This window comes from Cervus canadensis, chromosome 4 (genome assembly GCF_019320065.1).
Source record: "Cervus canadensis isolate Bull #8, Minnesota chromosome 4, ASM1932006v1, whole genome shotgun sequence".
In the NCBI taxonomy this organism is placed as follows: Eukaryota; Metazoa; Chordata; class Mammalia; order Artiodactyla; family Cervidae; genus Cervus; species Cervus canadensis.
In genome coordinates, this window is record NC_057389.1 from 88,530,922 (window position 1) to 88,551,209 (window position 20,288).

The 20,288-nt window shown below is 44.9% G+C and overlaps 1 protein-coding gene and 1 non-coding gene across 2 annotated transcripts in view; both read left to right on the forward strand.

Annotated features, from left to right (window-relative positions):
* CATSPERD (cation channel sperm associated auxiliary subunit delta) overlaps nucleotides 1-20,288 on the forward strand; it is a 39,073-nt gene that overhangs the window by 1,450 nt on the left and 17,335 nt on the right. Inside the window, exons 2-12 of the mRNA XM_043466302.1 lie at nucleotides 1,087-1,141; nucleotides 3,045-3,121; nucleotides 3,936-4,008; nucleotides 5,937-6,051; nucleotides 9,001-9,068; nucleotides 10,604-10,717; nucleotides 13,285-13,368; nucleotides 15,850-16,000; nucleotides 16,725-16,820; nucleotides 18,735-18,817; nucleotides 19,220-19,396. Coding sequence (XP_043322237.1) covers nucleotides 1,087-1,141; nucleotides 3,045-3,121; nucleotides 3,936-4,008; nucleotides 5,937-6,051; nucleotides 9,001-9,068; nucleotides 10,604-10,717; nucleotides 13,285-13,368; nucleotides 15,850-16,000; nucleotides 16,725-16,820; nucleotides 18,735-18,817; nucleotides 19,220-19,396 — 1,093 coding nt within the window. The remainder of the gene's footprint in view (nucleotides 1-1,086; nucleotides 1,142-3,044; nucleotides 3,122-3,935; nucleotides 4,009-5,936; nucleotides 6,052-9,000; nucleotides 9,069-10,603; nucleotides 10,718-13,284; nucleotides 13,369-15,849; nucleotides 16,001-16,724; nucleotides 16,821-18,734; nucleotides 18,818-19,219; nucleotides 19,397-20,288) is intronic.
* LOC122441079 lies at nucleotides 10,793-10,899 on the forward strand. The gene has a single exon (XR_006269222.1). It is a non-coding gene; the product is annotated as a U6 spliceosomal RNA (small nuclear RNA).

A 20,288-nucleotide genomic window follows, 5' to 3' on the forward strand; every position in this document is an offset into this window, starting at 1 on the left:
CTAAAGCCCAGTTCCAACCCTCAGGGAACTCCTGCCAGTAATAAGCTGTACATTCAGAGGACCCTGTTTGCCATGAAGTAGAGAATGTGTATTTCTGGTACATGCTCCCTTATGATCATTGCAACAAATTTCATAGCAGAGTGATTCCTTAACCTTACTTTATAGAAGTGAAAACATACGCAGTGAAATTAAAGACACTTGCTTGTAATAGGGCAGTGGGAAGTAGGACTTTCAGGTAAGACTTGCTAGCCAGATGTGTCTCAAAGTCTGCAAAGATTAGGTCCATCCAATCCTCCCATCCCCACAGTGGTTCTCAAAGTGCAGTCTTGAGACAGTAATATCAGCGTTACCTGGGGATTTGTTAGAACTGCAGATCCCTGAATCTGCTGAGACTCAGCAGTGGAACCCAGCAATCTACAGTTGATCAGGACCTCCATGTGCTTCTAACTCACATGCAAGACTGAGAACCTGCTGTAGATGGCAGAATCTTTTTTTTTTTTTTAATTTATTTAATTTTTGGCTGTGCTGGATCTTCGTCATTGCACGTGGGTTTTCTCTAGTTACTGAGAGTGGGGGCTCTTCTTCATTGATGTGTACAGACTCCAGGGCGTGGGCTCAGCAGCTGTGGCGCATGGGCTTAGTTGCTCCCCGGCATGTGGAATCTTCCCAGCCCAGTGATCAAACCCACATCCTCTGCATTGGCAGGCAGACTTCTAACCATTGAACCACCAGGGAAGTCCCAAGAACCTGCTGTAAACTGGACCAACATTCTCCCAGTCACCAACAACCTCCCGTCCCCCTAGCCAAAAACCACCCCCTCAAAATCCAGGAGTAAGTATTCCTAATCTGGAGTCAGTCTGCAAATGACCCTTGATGAACTCTGAGGAATTATGTCTCCATTCTTGCCTATACATAAGTCTCTTTCCAGGCGAGGAAGGCTCACTGTTTCATCAGATTCTCCAGGGGCTCCCATAATCCTACAAGCTGCAAGAACTGGTACTGCACCATTAACCCAGAGGAAAACTGGTAGGAGTCACGCTGAATACTGAATAAATACTGACAGGTATTTTCTTGTCTCACCTCTAGTATTCGTACGTTGAGGACAGGAAAGGTGTTTCCCGTCAAAGAGAAAATACAAGGGGTATGTGTCTGGCAACCCACTCCAGTATTCTTCGCTGGAGAATTCCGTGGACAGAGGAGCTTGGCAGGCTACGTTCCATGGGTTGCAAACAGTCAGACATGACTAAGCAACTAACACCTTATGTGGCTCCATGGGCTTCCCAGGTGGCTAAGTGGGTAAAGAATCTGCCTGCAATGCAGGTGACTTGGGTTCGATCCCTGGGTGGGGAAGCTCCCCTGGAAGAGAGCATGGCAACCCACTCCTGTATTCTTGCCTGGAGAATCCCCATGGACAGAGGAGCTTGGTGGGCCACAGTCCATGTTGCAAAGTCCAGTTGCAAAGAGTCTAGACATTATTGAAGCAACTGACCAAGCACACACATGGCTCCATAGTTAACATTCATTCTTTATTTTTATTGCTGGATCAGAACGAGTATTTCCTAGTATTTCTTGGGTGTCAGTGTTGTGGCCAGCATAGAATATTACTTTATCTAATCCTTACCATTGCCTTTTGAAGTAGGATGTAACCTCTCCCATGTCACTAAAAAGCTATTAATAATTGAGAGGAAGTAAACAGAACACAGTAAACTGAGCAACTTTCACTTTCTTTCACTTTCAGACAGAACAAGGGCTTTCTAAGTGGTGCTAGTGGTAAAGAACCTACCTGCAAATGCAGGAGATATAAGAGACATTGTTCAATCTCTAGGTCAGAAAGATCCCCTGGAGGAGGGTATGACAACCTACTCCAGTATTCTTGCCTGGAGAATCCCATGGACAGAGGAGGTACAGTCCGTAGGGTGGCAAACAGTTGGACATGGCTGAAGTGTCTTAGCACAACAGTACAAGACAGAACAAAGCCAGAAGCTGGAGTTGGGTTTAAAACTCAGATCATCTGAGTTTTTATTCAGTGTTCTATCTGATTGGAGGGTTAGTTTTTGTTTTTTGTTGTTTTTTTTTTAATCTATTTGACTGCACTAGGTCTTATTTGCAGCATGTGGAATCTTTTTTAGTTGAGGCATTAGGGATCGAGTTCCCTTACCAGGGACTGATTCCCAGCCCCCCTGCATTGGGAGCACAGTCTTAGGCATAGACCACCTGACAGGAGGTTTTAAATGCAGACTAGCATAGTAGGCAAATTACTTTGTTTACATGACATAAACCAAGCAGGAAACTTCCTTTCACCCACATGTGCCTAAAATGCATGAAGAAAAAAATACTTTGTCAGCTCAAATGTGTTTCCCATTGACATCATGTTATCTCAGAAGTGACGTCAGCACTTGCTAAATAACCAAGTGATTATTTATTAGCAGATTTCTAACTTTTTTGGTCCTCTAGCTTCTCAAATGAGTAATCTGTAAACAAATAGCATATACAAGGTGAAGTGATATGGATTATTGTCCTGTGAAACTTTTTAAAGTTCTAATTTAAAAAAAAAAATAAAATAAAGTTCTAATTTTTTAAAAAAAAGATTTCATTGTGGTTCTTGTGGGCCATTTGTAAAGTCTTTATTGAATTTGTTGTAATATTGCTTCTATTGTATGTTCTGGGTATTTGGCCAAGAGGCATGTGGGAGCTTAGCTCCCCAACCTGGGACTGAACCTGCATCCCCTGCTTGGGAAGGCAGAGTCTTAACCACTGGACCTCCTTGGAAGTCCCTAAAGTTTTTGTTTTTGACATAATTATAGATTCACAGCAAGGTACAAAACAATGCCGAGACATCCCAGGTCCCTTTCACCCAGCTTCTCCCATTGGTGACCTCTAACAAAATCAGATGATAACATCAAATCAGGAAAATGACATAGATGCCATCTACCTGCCCAACTCAGATTCTACCTTTACAAGTTCCATGTTACCCACTAGGGAACTGTTTTCATCAGGTGTTTATTAGGATTGATAGGATTAAAATTTTGTGACTCTCTTTCTAGGACCGCCTGTATTTTTCATCTGGGAAAACTCACTTGATTAAACATCCTTGTAAGAAAAACCTAGCCCTGTATCTAGGGTAAGATATCGTTCCCTTCTTTTTATCAAACCATTACATTCACCCTTGTTCTTTGATTGCACAAACATTAGGAAAAAAGACAGCTCAGTCCTCTGTTGCTAGATGCTAGCCTATAGGGAGTCCACAGTTGGGGTCCAACTGGAGAGGAAGAGGTGAAAAGATAACTAAAATAATTACAGTACAGCTTGTCACAGAGGCTTAATATAAGGCAGTTATGAGGAGTGCCATTCACAGTAGAACCAGAACCTTTAAAGTACATAGGAATTAGCTCAGTAACTCCTCTCTGTTTAAAACCATAAAATTCTTCCAGAGGAGCAAGAGAAAGAGATCTGGATAAGGAAACAATTTACCATGTTCATGGATGGCCTTTGGCCCCTTAGAAGTTACCTGCATAAGAGAACATACTGTCTCTTTTTTTCTGTCACATTCCTGATGTGAAAGCCTTTGCTTTAGTGGGATGAGAGTGAAATAAAAGACAAACCTGAAGTTCACCCGCAGCAAAACAAGCTGGGACTTAATGTACATTTTATATAATTCTATTTTTGATGCAGTCACACTTTTCAACTAATGTTATTTCAAATAGTCAAATAGCCATGCTATAGAGGTTTACTCATGCAAAAATAAATAGATGAGCAATAGCTAAATAGACAATGATAGATAATGATAGGTAGACAGATAGATAAATAAATCTCTGGTTCCTTGTTAAGAAAGGAATTTTATTTGAATGGAACATTTTTTTAAATGCCTGACATTGTCTTTTTTTCTTTGCTTGGGTGAATTTTTCCTAACTGAAACCTTTTATTGTTTATTTCAGAAGACAAATTTTTCTCACAAAGGACAAGTTTGAGAGTAGTCTCATTCCGTTTTCCATCCCTACGTCAATGCAGGTAGTTATGTTGAACAATCTGAGAGGTGCTTGAAATAGTAATTCTTAGGGTTAGATATAGGGGCATCCCTGGTGACACAATGGTAAAGAATCTGCCTGCTAATGCAAGAGACACAGGTTCGATCCCTGGGTGGAAAACATCCCCTGAAGGAGAAAATGGAATCCCACTCCAGTATTCTTGCCTGGGACATCCCATGGACAAGAGGAGCCTGGCGGATTTCAGTCCATGGAGTTGCAAAGAGTCCAACACAACTGAAGTGACAGCAGGCATGCAGGGTTAGATCTAGTTGGGAAACACCGTGTGCATACTACTCTGTTTTTGTTAGTTTGGGGGTTTAAAGGCATTGAGAGTAATTTCTAATCTGGAAGGAGTGTTGATTCTATTCTGCCCTTACTACCAAAACAGATACTTCTTTTTCCCTTGAAAAAGAATCAGATGTCTTGCAAGAGCTCTTTATAATTGGTTTTGTGATACATGACATGCACTGATTTTAGGACCTCCCCAAATTACTGTCAACCAAAACAGAAAAACCTGTACCCTCTCAGTAACTATCCTGAGAAATCTGATGGTTGGCACTTACACTCCAGAAGGTTCTACCATCTGTTAAAATATTAATACCAGCTTTTCTGATAGCTAAGTGAAAGTCGCTCAGTTGTGTCCAACTCTTTGTGATCCCATGGACTATACAGTCCACGGAATTCTCCAGGCCAGAATACTGGAGTGGGTTGCTGTTCCCTTCTCCAGGGGATCTTCCCAACCCAGGGATTGAACCCATGTCTCTACCAGCTGAGCCACCAGGGAAGCCCAAGATTACTGGAGTGGGTAGCCTATCCCTTCTCCAGCGGATCTTCCCGACCCAGAAATCGAACCAGGCAGAACCATCTGCATTGCAGGCAGATTCTTTACGAGCTGAGTTACATGGGAAGTCCCAGTTTTTCTGAGAAGTGACACATTGATCAGTTATGTTCATCATTCATTATTGATGCATTAGGCTTTATCCTCAGAAAAGGTCTTTTAAAAAATATTTATTTATATACCATAATTTCTGTATCCATTCATCTGTCAATGGACATCTAGGATGCTTCCATGTCCTAAGCTATTGTAAAAAGTGTTGCAACAAACATTGGGGTGCATGTGTCTCTTTCAATTGTGCTTTTCTCAGGGAATATGCCCACTAGTGGGATTGTTGGGTCATATGGTAGTTCTATTCCTAGTTTGTAAAGGAACTGCCATTGTGGTACATATATACAATGGAATATTATTCAGTTATATAAAAAAAGAACACATTCAAGTCAGTCCTAATGAGGTGGACAAACCTAGACCCCCATTATACAAAGTGAACTAAGTCAGAAAAAGAAAGACAAATATTGTATATTAACACATGCTTATGGAATTTAGAAAGATAGTACTGATGAACCTACTTACAAGGCAGCAATGGAGATACAGACATAGAAAAATATTTATTGGGTTGTGTCAAGTCTTACTTGCAGCAGGTGGGATCTTTCATTGAAGCACATGGGCTTCTCTCTAGTTGCAGCAAACAAGTTCTCTAATTGTGGCCCACAGGCTTAGTTGCCCCATGGCATGTGGGATCTTAGCTTCCCCAACGAGGGATCAAACCTGGGTCCCCTGCACTGGAAGGCAGATTCTTAGCCATTGGACCAGCAGGGAAGTCCCCTCAGAGAAGGTTTTGATATGGGAGGAGATGGAGTGAATTTAGGTATTCGCGGGGACACCCAACACTAATGTCAACCTCCCAGTTCTGCTTTTAGCTGATCCTCAGGATGCATAGTTCCCAATATCTAGGACCCCAAACAACTCTCGCTGATCTAAACATTCCTGGGATGCCTGTCTAGAAGTACTGCTTTCTGAATTTGATGTTTGAAAAGCTGCACATACTGATATCATGGTATATATCGTATTCTTAGGTTGGTACACCGGAAGTGACGTCAGCACATTTTGCTGGTTCGGTATTACTGTTAGTAGTGAATCAAAAAGTCTATGTTTATGATTATGAAGCTAACTTCTGGACTGCATCTACAGGTATGTGTATTTTATAATTTTTTAAATATTTATTTAGCTGCATTGGGTCTCAGTGGCCAAACTTGGGATATTTGTTGCGGTGCCCAGGCTTCTCTGTAGTTATGGCACACAGGCTTAGTTGCTCTGCAGCAAGTGGAATCTAGTCCCCCAGTCCGGGATCAAACCCACGTCCTCTGCATTGGAAGGCAGATTCTCAACCATGGACCACCAGAGTAGTCCCTATATTTTGTATTTTTTTAAAATCTTGTTTGCCTTTGGCCAACATCAAAGTTTCGGAAGTTACAGACAATGCTGCTACTTGGACATCAGTCCCTGGACATTACACTGTCTTTTTTTTTTTTTTTTTTTTGCCGTGCTGCACAGCTTGAGGGATCTTAGTTCCCAGAACAGGGACTGAACTGAGCCCCAGGCAGTGAAAGTGGCCAGTGCTAACCACTGGACTGCCAGGGAATTCCCTACGTGACCCTCTGTAATTCAGTGAGAGTTGGTCTAAGCCCCGATCCCACAGGTTGGGGACTGAGTGTTTCCTTTGGGGATTGTGGTGACAAGCCACAAAAATCTGCTCTCACTGATTGGAACAGTAAGAGGATTCAGCAGGAACTGTGATGGCGAGGAAGTCAGGGAGGACCGGAGAGGGCAGAGGATGGGTCCGAGATGCCTGAGTGGGGTGCATATACAGTCCCGCAAATGCCACCCTCAGGGCAGGCAACAGTGGAGAAGGCTAAGCTTTAAGGACAGAGAAAGTGAGAACCCTGGTGGAGGAGGCAAGGAGATGGGGTCCAGTGAAGAAAAGGGAGATAGTATTTTCTAGAGAAGAGGAAGGACAGATGGGGATGGCCCATCCCTTCCAGAGAACGAGGACAGGTGCCCTCGTTGGTGAGAAACGGGTCAGTATGAGGTTTCTCAGCTCTGGCCCTGCTGACACCGGGGATGCATCATTCTCTGGGTGGGGGGCATTCTGGGTGCTATGGGGTGTGAAGCAGCAACTATGCCCCCACCCACTGGATGCCAGGACCCCCCCCCCAACTGAGTCCTGACAACAAGCACGTCCCCAGACATCACCCAGTGTCTCCTGGGGGTTGAAATTCCCTTAGTGGAGAACCACTGGGTTGGTACACCACCATCTTGCAATCTGTTATCCTTCTGCTCCACTTGTATTCCTGGTGGTGAAACATTGTGGTCCCCACTCCCTCCAACAAGATGGAGCCCCGCAGTCCATCACCACAGCGCCTGTGGCAGGGAGCTTGCTAAGCTCTGGATGGAGAGTCGATCACAGGACCCCCCTCCCCCTGGAGGGAAAGAGAAACACAGGAAAAGAGCCGCGCCTTGCCCTGGTCTCTGGCTTACATGTCTCATCACTGTGTTCCAGGCTGTCACTCCAGGAAGTGACTGATTGATGATGGGTAGTGATTGACAGCTGGGAGGTCTCGATCCCCGTGGCTGAGGTGCCATGTAAACACGGTGTGAATGGCCCAAAGAGAATGTATAACCCAAGTGAAGCCAGGCGGCCTGGGGGCCAGGCTTAGGCTCATCTCATCAAAGGGTCACATTCAACACAAACACTCATCTGCCTCCAAGACATCAGCTGACCCGCTCTTTTTTTAAAGAACATTTATTTATTTGGCTGCACCAGGCCTTAGTTGCAGCATGTGGGATCGAACCTGGGCCCCCTGGATTGGGAGAGCAGAGTCTTAGCCACTGGACCACCAGGGAAGTCCTTAGGCTCATTTTTTTTCATCCATTTTTCTGTCAACAAACACTCAAGCTGCGTCCATGTGTTAGTTACTGTGAATAATGCTGGTTTGAACATGTATATACTGCTTTTAATTTGGGGGAAGGTATGTACCTGAAAGTGGACTTGCTGGCTCACATTTTCCCATTTTTGAGGCCCCTCCACAGTGGCCACACCATTTTGCATTCCCACCAGGAGTGCACAAGGGAATTTGTGCACTTTGCATTTGTCACTGACACTTGTCTTCCAATTCTGTCATGGTAGCCGTCCTAATGGGGGAGTGAAGTTGGGGTCTCACTGTGGTTTTGCTTTGCATTTCCCTAAGGACTGGTGATGCTGAGCATCTTTTCATATGCTTTTGGCCACATGTGTGTTTCCTTTGGAGCTGAAGCTTCTCCTTCAGAAACCTAAAGAATGCCTTGCTCAGAGAAAGGTGCCCTTCCTGCTATTTTGGGGACAGTTTACCCCTCACCCCCAGATGACACTTGGCAATGTCAGGAGACATTTTTAATTGTCTAGACTGGAGGAAAGAGACTTCCCTAGTGGTCTAGTGGTTAAGACTTCGATTTCCAATGGAGGGGATGGGGATTTGATCCCTGGTTGGGAAGCTAAGATCTCACATGCTGCATGGCCAAAAAACATAAAACAGAAGACTATTGTAACAAATTCAATCCAGACTTTAAAAAATGATCCACATTAAAAAAAAAAAGATCTTAAGAAAAAAGACTAGAGGAGAGTGACACTGGTCAAATAAGTCACTATATAAGTGATTTAGTAAGCTAAGTAAGTCAGTAGAAGCAGGAAGCTGAAGCTCCAATATGTTGGTCATCTGATGTGAAGAGCTGACTCATTGGAAAAGACCCTGATGCTGGGAAAGATTGAAGGCAAAAGGAGAAAGGGGCAGCAGAGGATGAGATGGTTAGACAGCATCACTGACTCAATGGACATGACTTTGAGCAAACTCCAGGAAATCATGGAAGACAAAGGAGCCTGGTGTGCTGCAGTCCATGGAGTCACAAAGAGTTGGACACAACTTAGCAACTGAACAACAACAATAGAAGCAGGATGCTGCAAAACATCCTGCAATGTCCAAGAGCCCCCTAACTGAGAAGTCTGGCCACAGATGTCAGTGGGGAGGGTGGGAAGCCCTGCTCTAACCTTCTCTCTCGGAACCTTCAGGGAACTCAGAGAACATCTCAGTTCCCGTTTACTTTCAGGCATAGAACACCCTGTTTCACATGTATCTGGTGACAACTGTTGTTACAGTGGAAATTCATTCTGCATGGTGAGTACCATGTGTCATTATCTCCTTTTGTACTCTACTGTGAGCAGAGATAATTACGAATGGAAATAAGGACAGTGTAAGCCTTGCGGGCTGGGAGCGTGATGGACTCAGGCTGTGTTATCTCACTGGGTGCAGAAGAGGACCTGAGCTGTGGGAGGGGCTCATCTGGCTGACACCCTGAATATATCCATCTGTCTTTTTTTTTTTAATGTGTTATTTTGAAATCATTATAGGTGTACAGGAAGTTGAAGAAATTTATACAGAGTCCCATGTATCCCTCAGCTAGTTTCCCCGAGTGGTTACATCTTACATAACTACAGGGATACAAACAGGAAATTGATATGGGAACAATTGTGTCAAGTCAGAGAACTGCTACTGCCATCAAAATACTGAACTGGGGACTTCCCTGGTGGTCCAGTGGTCAAGACTGTGTGCTTCCACTGCAGGGGGCAAAGGTCAATCCCTGGTTGGGAAATTAAAGTGCCGAAAGCTGCATGGCACAGCCGAAAAGTAAAAATAGTAACAGTAATAATAAAATAAAATATTGAACTGCTCCCTGGCCGCAAAGCTCTCCATACCTCCCTACCCTGCCCTAGCCCCTGGCAAATGCTAATGTTCTCCATCTCTCTAATTGTATCATTTCAAGAATGTTCTGTAAATGGGGTCATACAATATGAAACCTTTGGAGACTAGCTTTTCTCAGCAAAATTCTCGGGAGACTCCTCCAATTTGCTGCATATATGTCACTAGTCTGTTCCTTTCTATTGCCAAGTAATTTTCCATGGCGTGGATGTACCAGAATTGGGTTGTTTCTACTTTTCGGCTTTTATAAATAAAATCACTAGAAACGTTCATGTAGCTTTTTGGTGTGGACACCAAGTTTTCATTTCTCTGGGAGAAATGCACAGGAGTATGATCACTGGCATCTGTCTCCCCACTCCCTTTTAATTTTTTAAAAAAATGTTTTTATTTTTCTTGCTTACATGATCTTAGTTCCCCAACCAGGAAGCAAACCCCACCCCCTGCAGGGGAAGAGCGGTATCTTAACTGCTGGACTGCCCAGGAAGTCCTTTTTTTTTCCCCTTAATTTTTTCTCTCCACCCACCCCCTTTTTAAATTGGGATGCAATTGGCATACCACACTGTGTAAATTTAAGGTATACAATGTGTTGGTTTGCTACATTTACATATTGCAGTATGATTACCACCATATCAATGTGTTGGTTTGCTACATTTACATATTGCAGTATGATTACCACCATATCAATGTGTTGGTTTGCTACATTTACATATTGCAGTATGATTACCACCATATCATGTCATGAAATTATCATTTCTTTTTTATGGTGGGAATAACCAAGATCAGGTTTCTTAGCAACTTTGGTTTCTAATCTAGTATTGTTGTCTGTGATCACTATACTGTGCATTAGACCTCCAGAACTTATCTACCTATTTAAAGAACATCTCCCCAGCTGCCGCCCCATTCCACCTTCTATCTCCTTTTAAAGAAACTGTTTTATGTGTGTGTTCTTCCAGGATATAAGTAACTCGGTTTTTGCTTATTTGCATGGAGATCAGATATCTCAGGCCAACATCTATTTCTCAAACTCCCGAGGATACAGATTTCAGAAGTACGCTCTGGAAAGACGTGTACGTTCAATGTGGTAAGAAAATGAATAAACAGGGGCTTCCCTGGTGGCTCAGTGGTAAAGAGTCCACCTGGCAGTGCTCGCTTCGGCGGCACATATACTGAAACTGGAATGATGCAGAGAAGATTAGCATGGCCCCTGCACAAGGATGACGTGCAAATTTGTGAAGCGTTCCATATTTTTAACTCATCAACGCAGCCACGGGCTCCTCCAGCTCCTATGCCATCAAGAAGAAGGATGAGCTGGAGCGTGTGGCCAAGTCTAACCGCTCATCACTGGCTGCAGCTGCAATAAATCTGTTTGCCCTGTGGGGCAGCCCCTTCTAAACCAACAAACAAAAAAAGAATCCACCTGGCAATGTAGAAGACGTGGGTTCCTTGCAGTCCAAGGGACTCTCAGGAGTCTTCTCCAGCACCAGTTTGAAAGCATCAATTCTTCGGTGCTCAGCCATCTTTACTGTCCAACTCTCACATCTAGACATGACCACTGGAAAAACCATAGCTTTGACTATATGGACCTTTGTCAGCAAAGTGATGTCTCTGCTTTTTAGTATGCTGTCTAGGTTTGTCATAGCTTTCCTTCCAAGGAGCAAGCATCTTTTAATTTCATGGTGTCTTTTCTTATCAGGGCACTAATCCCACCCTGACCTCATCTAGATTTAATCACTACCAAAGACCCTACCTCCAAATACTATCATTTTGGAGGTTCTATGAATGTTTGTGCGCCCCTCCCCCCCCCCCCCCAATTCATAGGTTGAAATCCTAACACCTGATGTGATCTGTATTAGGGGCCTTTGGGAGGCGCTTAGGTCATGAGAGTGGAGCCCTCATGAATGGAATTAGTGCCCTTATGAAAGAGACTCCAGAAGGGCTTCCCTGTGGCCCAGTGGTTAGGGATCCACCTTCCAGTGCAGGGAACGCAGGTTCAATCCTTGGTTGGGGAACTAAGCCTGTATGCTGCAACTACTGAACCTTTGAGCTCTATAGTCAGTGCTCTGCAACTAGAGAAAGCCTGTGTGCTGTAAGGAAGACCCCAATCAGCCAAAATATAAAAAATTTTAAAAAGAGGCCCCAGAGAGCCAGCTCACCCCATTCCTCCATATAAAGACACACCAAGAAGTCTGCAACCCAGGAAAAGGCCCTCACTTGACCACGCTGGTCCCTTGATCTTGGACTTCCAGCCTTTCTGTTGTTATAAGCCACCCAGTCTCTGATATTTTGTTGTAGCAGCCTGAACAGACTAAGACAGGGGGTTGGGGTTTTAAGCTATGAACTGGAGGAGGACACCATTTGGTCCATAATACTGTATATAATAGAAATACCACCCCACCCCCCTACACACACACCCAAACACAACCAAGTAACAGACTTAAATAAGATGGCAGTCTTTCTCTTTTACCTGAAAGATGTCCAGGGAGGGGTGGGGGAGCCAGGTGGGTTGCCATGGCAACTTGTCCCACTGTCCATAGGTTGGGGTCCTTGGCCCCATGCTCCAACATGCCTGCCGATGGGCACTTTGCTGCCCAGCCAAAGATCAGGAATGAGGAGCCGAAGCAGGAGTGAGGGATATAGGCAGGCATCTCAGAGTCTGGGTCACCCCACTTCCTCGAGCACCCCACACCAAGCTGTCTTCATTCAAAGTTCTGCCCGAGATGCTGAAAGGTTGTTGCTGAACCACAAAAGACGCTGGGATTCTTGGCCTCCGGAAGAGAAGAATTCAATCCGGGGCCAGAGACGAGGACTGATCGCTCACAGCTTTTGTGTAATAGAGTTTTATTAAAGTATAAAAGGGATAGAGAAAGCTTCTGACATAGACATCAGAAGGAGGCAGAAAGAGTACCCTTTGCTAGTGTTAGCAATGGAGTTATATACCTTTTAATTAGTTATTACAGTGAATCAAAAGAATGTCTCAAGTTTGTGAAAATTTTACCAGACCCACTCCCACAATTTACATTTTAGGATAACAAGATTAGAATTTAACAATAGAAAGATCCTACCAGACCCACTCCCATAATATACCTTCTAAGATATCAGGATTAGTCGGAAGGTTTTCAGGAAGGAGAAACTGTCCTCCAGCCAGATACATTGTTGTATAATCCCTAGTACAGAGTTTAAACTGATTTGTGTAATTGACTTAAGACTATGCGGGAGACCTGGGTTTGATCCCTGGGTCCAGAAGATCCCCTGGAGAAGGAAATGGCAACCTACTCCAGTACTCTTGCCTGGAAAATTCCACGGATGGAGGAGCCTGGTAGGCTACAGTCCATGGGATTGCAAAGAGTCGGACACGATTGAGCGACTTCACTGGTGGTGGACTGAAGGAACGTAGAGGGATAAAAATGTTTGTCCTTTTCTCCTCCTTGAGAATTCCAGACCCCTTTCTCCTCCTTGGGGACCCTGGACTTCATCAACCTGCCTAGGAATTGACTCTTTCAATGCTACAGAGGGGAAACAGATCATAATAAAAAAGACTTTCTTTCCTTTTAGCTTACTAGCTAACCCAGAGTTAAGTTATAAAGGAAGCACACTGATGACCTTATTTACATGCGGTATTCTGTTTGTTTCACAGGCAGAGCTGGTTGGGACCTTGGGGGGGATCTTCTCCTTTCACTCCCTGTCACAGGTCGGGCTGCTTCTTGTTGACCAACAGATGGTAAGTGCCATTTGGACTGGGAAAAACCACTTCGGTGACCTTTACACCAGGACAGGTTTTTGTCAAAACTCATACACTTAGATTTTCATATCTGAAATCCATCTAGCTTTTGACTCACCTGTCCATCCATGTATCCATCCACCCACTCTTCCACCCATCTACACATCCTTCCACCTTTCTATCCTGCCGGGAGCCAACACACGAGACGACCCTTCCCATGACAAGGTCATGAGGGATAAAACCTGATGGGCAAGGCGGAGCAGGTTTTCAGGGGTTTCAAAAAGGCCAGCTCACGAGATCACACCCATGACAAGGTCACGAGGAGAAAGCCTGACAGGCAAGGCAGATCAGGTTTTCAGGGATTTCGAAAAGCTGCCCCTGGTGCTCACCTTAAAGATGATAACTGTCTTTCTGATGCCTGCCTCAATAGACTACTCCCTAATTTCTGTGACACAGGCAGAAGGCCTTCCCCGATCTCTTCCCAAATAAGAATCAATTTAGAACTTTAATCAATAAGTTTCCCAGGTGGTGGTATTTTATGAGATTATCCAGGGTGATAGGAGTGTTTTAATTTAAACTCCTTTGCTGGTAGTTTGTTAGCCAAATGCATTTATGCCCTTGGTACTAATATGCATGATTGCTTATAATATCCTAATCATAAAATAGCATAAAGAACCTGATTATATAAAAGCCCTAATAGAAATAGAGCATTTTTGAGGGGTGAAGGAGTCCTGTTAGAAAACATAAGAAAAATTATTCTAAAGGTGGTTATTGGGTTGACATTTGCTTGCTGTGTTTTTTGCTTTTAATATGCTAAGGTTGTGTTATAGAAACCATTGTTAATATAGTTAAAGATCTAGAGAAATAAGAACTTAGCCCTAGTGTGGTAACAATGAGATGGTTGCTAATTGTCAGCCAGGAGTGCTAGGCAGAGGCTGCCTCACTGAAGCCGCAGAGTCAGTGTGGGGTAAACTTCTTAGATAAACGCAACTGACAACTTCTGCAGAAGGATTAATTTTTATGTTACCAAGGTTATACTTCTACTCTGTACTGTTGCCCTGTGAGACTGCTACCTTTCAGTTACGGTCACCATAGAAACAGGAAATAGGTTTACATTCACCTGACTTGCATAAAATGTTAATAGGCCCCAAGGCCAGAAGATAATGTACAAGACCCTCATAAACAAAGAAGTAGGCAGAAAACACCCTGGTTTTGTGAAGAACAAGCTGATGTAATGTTAAACTATCTTCCCCTTAGAAATGTACTAATTTAGGGTATAAAAGCCACAGTAAAAAATAAAGCATTGCCAGACTCTGCCAGACTCTGCACCCCCCGTCTGGTCTCTCTCTCTCTCTCTCTCTCCCTCGCAGACTTGGCCCTATCAAGGCTGGTCTCAAGTGTCTTCTCTCTCTCTCTCGCCGACGCCGTTCATCCTGAGGGTACCCCCTGGATCCTGCCGAGGCTGGACCCCGGCACTATCCATTCTCCCATTTACCTATTAATCCATCCCCCTACCCATCCACCCATCTACCCACCTACTCTTCCATCCATTCATCCATCTCCATTCATCCTTCCATTTATCTATTTATCCATCCACCTATCTCCCCACCCACTCACCATCCAAAAAATACTTATCTGTCCCTCCATCCATCCATTAACCTGCTTATCCATCCATCCATGCACCCATCCATTCATCTATGCACCCATCCATTCATCCATCCACTCTCCTATTCATCCATCCACTCTCTCATTCATCCATCCACTCATCCATCCATCCATCTACTCATCCATCTACCCTTCTACCCACCCACACACCCACCACCCACCTTCATTATCTCATTCAGCCATGCACTCAGCAATACTTTAGTAGGGTCTAGGAGGTGCTGGGCACTAGGGATAAAATATGAAATATGGTGCATGTGTCACTGGTGGCACCCGAGACCATTTACATGCCTCGTGTCACCCCTTTTTTTAATGATTATTTTCACGTGGATTCAGAAAATAGGGACATGGAAACCATGACGTCATAGGTATCATTTAGGATAAAACTAAAAAGAGGAATCAGTTCATGCAAAGTGCACTTGAAGAAAAACGATGAAGTCAGGCAAAGATTAAAGTAGAGTTGGTACTCCTGCTGCAAAATTCCTGAACAAAGTGTGCGGCTCTGAAATCTGGGGGAGACCCAGGGATCGGGAAGCTCCCAGAGGCTGGGCTGCTGCCTGGTGGCTAAAAGGCCCTCCCTCTAATCACACAGTGGGGCCACCCCCCATCCAGAGTCCCCTCAAGCACCTGCACACACTGCCAAGGTCCCGTCATGAATAACAGACACTCCCAGACTCTGGAAATCCTAAGAATGTAATGGTGGCTGAGGAATCAGGCTCTGGATACAACCTGTGGGCACAGGGTCTTAACCACTGGACCGCCAGGGGGGTCCCCTTGGTGATTTCTTTTCTTGCTCAAGATTGAGTATTTTTCTTTCAGGCCATGTTCAGCTACTCTGACCATCCCTTGAACCGCAGCTTTGGGCTGCCTTTTGACTATGACAGGACCCTTGACATCCTTATCGTCCCAGGCCAGAAAGGCATCCTTATCTTTTGGTTTCAGAAGAACCTCCTGGTTTCCCGAAACTCAGGTGAGCAAGGACCAGGCTCAGGGCGTGGCCAGTGCAAGCGGCTGTTTTTTCCTCTCCCTTGACTTTAGTGGACCTTGACAAGCTGATTCTTACCTTGCCATCTTCATTGCAACCCCCAACTCCCACTTTCCGCCTCCTGGGACATTTAGGCCCTGTAGGCAGGTTCTGAAAGTCACCAGACCCCAAGGGCAGAGGGGCCACATCCAAGAACTGCAGATCTTATTTTGAGCCCTATGACACATGAGTCCCAGGAGAGAAACAAAAGGCAGCCCCCTAGGAGAAGGTGCTGTCAGGGACCTCTGGGCACAACTGTGGCTGCCAGAGTACCTTTGATCACAGCATGCTCCCCAGTACCAGTTAGGCCACCTGAATATGGCTGTTTCCTTCCAATGCAAGAAAAGGGCTTAGGGCTGGCCTGGCCATGCAGGGGGTACCCACTCCAGGAAGAAAGTTCTGCCTAATTACATGTTACCCATACAGTAGGAGGCATCCTAAAGTTCATCTGGTATCCAGTCCATCCCTAAGAGCTCTCACATCGAGATTTAGGTGGGGTGGGGAGGTCACATTTTCTTAAACCTAATGTCTTCCATGCAATATTTTACAGCATTGCATCTCGTGGCTGCATTTTCCTTTGAGTCAAGAATCGAGGGGCTGTGTGGGTGGCAGGGGACCCTCTTGCCAACATGTGCATAGGTCTCTCTGGATTTATCCTGTTGTCTCCTAGGTCAGCTGGTCGAATCTGTCCAGGTGCGAGAAGGACAACGCATCTTGTATAATTCCATTCTCAAAGCCAACATCACCATCCACAGCGTTGCTGCCAGTATGTGCCCGACCTCTGGGTAGCTTTCTAGAAGTGCTTCAGACCTGACTTATTCACTCTTGACACACACCGCCCCACCCCCACCACCAGATCCCACCTGGCCAAAACAAACAAAACATGATTATTACATATTCTAGAACAACTCGGGGCAGAAACTTCTGTGCGCTTTCACAATGAAATGGAATGTCAGTTGGATGTCGTTTGTTGGGGCTGCTCTAACAAACCTCCACCAAGTGGGTGAATTACTATTATTGTTTTGACCACATCTCAGGGCATGTGGGATCTTAGTTCCAAGACCAAGGATCGAACCCGAGCTCCCTGCAGTGGGAGCGCAGAGTCTTCACCGCAGTACCATCAGGGAAGTCCAAAACTGGGTGAATCAGAACAGAAGACAGGTACTGTTTCCCAGGGCTGGAGGTTCTTCGTTCAAGATCAAGGTGTTGGCAGGGCCGGTTTCTTCAGAGGCCTCTCTTCTTGGCTTGCAGGTGGCCTTTTCCCCCTCTGTCTTCTACCATCTCCTTCTGTGTTGTGTCTATGTCCAAATCTCCCTTTCCTTAAAATACTTATTTATTTACTTGTGGCTCTGCTGGGTCTTCATTGCCGCGCAGGCTTTTCTCCCGTTGTGGCAACTGGGGGCTACTCTGTAGTTGTGGGGCTCAGGCCTCTCATCGCAGAGGCTTCTCTTGTTGTGGAGCATGGGCTTAGCTGCTCCATGGCACGTGGGATCTTCCAGGCCAGGGATTGAAACCATGTCCTCTGCACTGGCAGGTGAATTCTTAACCTCCGGACAAGCAGGAAACGCCCTTGTCTTTTTTAAGCAAAATAAGAACACACATTGGATCTTGCCACCCCTTCTCATGAAAACTTTTAATGGGACTTCCCTTGTTGTTCAGTGGTTAAGACTGTGCTCCCAGTGCATGGCAGGCATGGGTTTTGATCCTTGGTTGGGGAGCTAAGATCCTGCATGTCACACAGTGCAACAACAACAACAACAAAAAGCCTTTTAAGAATATCTTGTGTTCCTCAGAACTCTATATCTGCCAGAGATCAGAAGCAACCTGTGCTCATCAGTGGAGCATTGGTTAAATAAAGTTATGATTCATCTACGTAACAGAATGCCAAAGGGTCAACTACACTGATGTGTATGGAAGGAAATAAACATACATTTCAACTCTGCTGCTGCTGCTAAGTCACTTCAGTCGTGTCCGACTCTATGCGACCCCATCCCTGGGATTCTCCAGGCAAGAACACTGGAGTGGGTTGCCATTTCCTTCTCCAGTGCATAAAAGTGAAAAGTGAAAAAAAAAAAAGTGAAAAGTGAAAGTGAAGTCGCTCAGCCATGTCTGACTCTACAGACCCCATGGACTGCAGCCTACCAGGCTCCTCCGTCCATGGGATTTTCCAGGCAAGAGTACTGGAGTGGGGTGCCATTGCCTTCTCTGAAAAATAAGTACATAGAGTGAAAAATACTCAACTTGTACTATTAAAAAAAAAGAAAAAATTACAAAGCAGCTTAAAGGGTCCCAGAATATGATCCCCAAGTATATAAAGCTACTGGAAAGCATGTTTACTAAAAGGCTAACAGTGGTACCTATGTCAGGGGTCAGCATACCATGGTCCATGACCCATCATGGGTTTTAAATAAAGTTTTATTGGCACATAGTCCTGCCTATCCACTTACAAAGTGTCCGTAAGCTGCTTTCCCAGGGCCAATTACTTGTAACAGACATCACATGACCAGTAAAGCAGAGCATTCTTACCATCTGGTCCTTTACAGAAGAAACTTGCTGACCCCTGGTCTGCATGATGGGACTTGGGGTAACTTTTTAAACTTCAATATTTATTATGTTTATATTTCTGTCCATGGAAACAACCTGTTTCAATTTTTGTTCTGTCTTGTTTGGCTTTCCCTAGATGAAAATGAACTGGCAGTTTTAACTCGAGAGAATAATTTATATTATGGCAGCCTGGGAATCCAGTCGAGTTCTCTAATCAAAGTGGGTAAACTCCCGATGTTATTCAGTTGTTAAGGACTAACAGTCTTGTTCTCAACCATCTGATCCTTTTTATAAAGAAATTGCTCTAGTTATTATAATAGCAGTTAATCATTTAATAGCAATAGTGATAATATAACATGAATTTTAATTAATTTGACACCTGAAAAGTAGGTGTCTCAGCAAAGGGTACCTAAGACTTTGCTTGGCCTTTTTGGTTTCTTGCTCAGTCGCTCAGTCGTGTCTGACTCTTTATGACCCCATGGACTGCAGCAGAGACCATGGGGTTTCTTAGAGTTTTGTTTTTTTTTGGCCTACCTTCTGTAAATATGAATCATAAGGAAAAAGTTAAATCCTCAAAAAAGAATGAGAATGAGCTGATCTCAGAAGTCACTCTTCTCTTAGTTTGCAGGCCAAAACATCTGGTCCCAAGAGGCGGTCCTGACGTTCACTGACGTGGGGATGCTGGAAATACTGACCCCGCTTCCTGACATGATCTTTCCAGCTTTCGATTTCCAGAAGTGCCTCCTGAATATCCAGGCCCTTCTCATGGATCCCCAACTCCAAGCTGGCATCTGCAAAGTATGTGGTCATGACTTGGGGTGGGGAGAATGTCAGTTTCCAGAAAGATATTAGACCGTCCATTTCCAAAGAGCCTTTGGATCCACAGCAATCAGTGGAATGAGAAAAAAAAAAAAAAGTGCCATTTAAAAAAAATTATTCATTTATTTTTGGCTGTGCTGGGTCTTCCTAACTGCTCGGGCTTTTCTCTAGTTACGGCAAGCGGGGCTGTCACTCCAGTTGCAGTGCTCAGGCTTATCGTTGCGGTGGCTTCTCTTGTTGCGGAGCACAGGCTCTAGGGCCCTCGGGCTTCAGTAGCTGTAGCACGTGGGCTCAGTAGTTGCAGCTTCCGGGCTTTAGCACACAGGCTCAATAATTGTGGTGCGCGGGCTTAGTTGTTCAGCGGCATGTGGGATCTTCCTGGATCAGGGATCACACCCATGTTTCCTGCATTGGCAGGCAGATTCTTTACCGCCGAAGCCACCAGGGAAGCCCAATCAAGCACCTTTTGTCCAAAATATCCTTTTATGAGATGATGGTGCTACTGGGGCTACTCTCTAGCTGCTCTCTTACCGCGGGTGCCTGTCTTGTTGAGCACGGACTCTATCCACAGCACGGGCTTCGGTAATCATGCCGCACAGTCTTAGTTGCTCCCTCAGCAGGTGGGATCTTCCTGAACCAGGGATAGAACCCATGTTCCTTGCAGTTGGCAGGTGGATTCTTTACCACTGGACCACCAGGGAAGTCCTTGATTCACTTTTAAAGAACAGAGTCTGGATGGGGAGATAGCCACTCAGCGTTGGAGGCACCTCCACCCTCACCAGGAGACCAGGATGCCCATGGGCAGCGATGAGTCCTGTTGCCAGGACAGAACATTTCAGTTAACCATGTCATCCCTTATCAACCCGAGGTC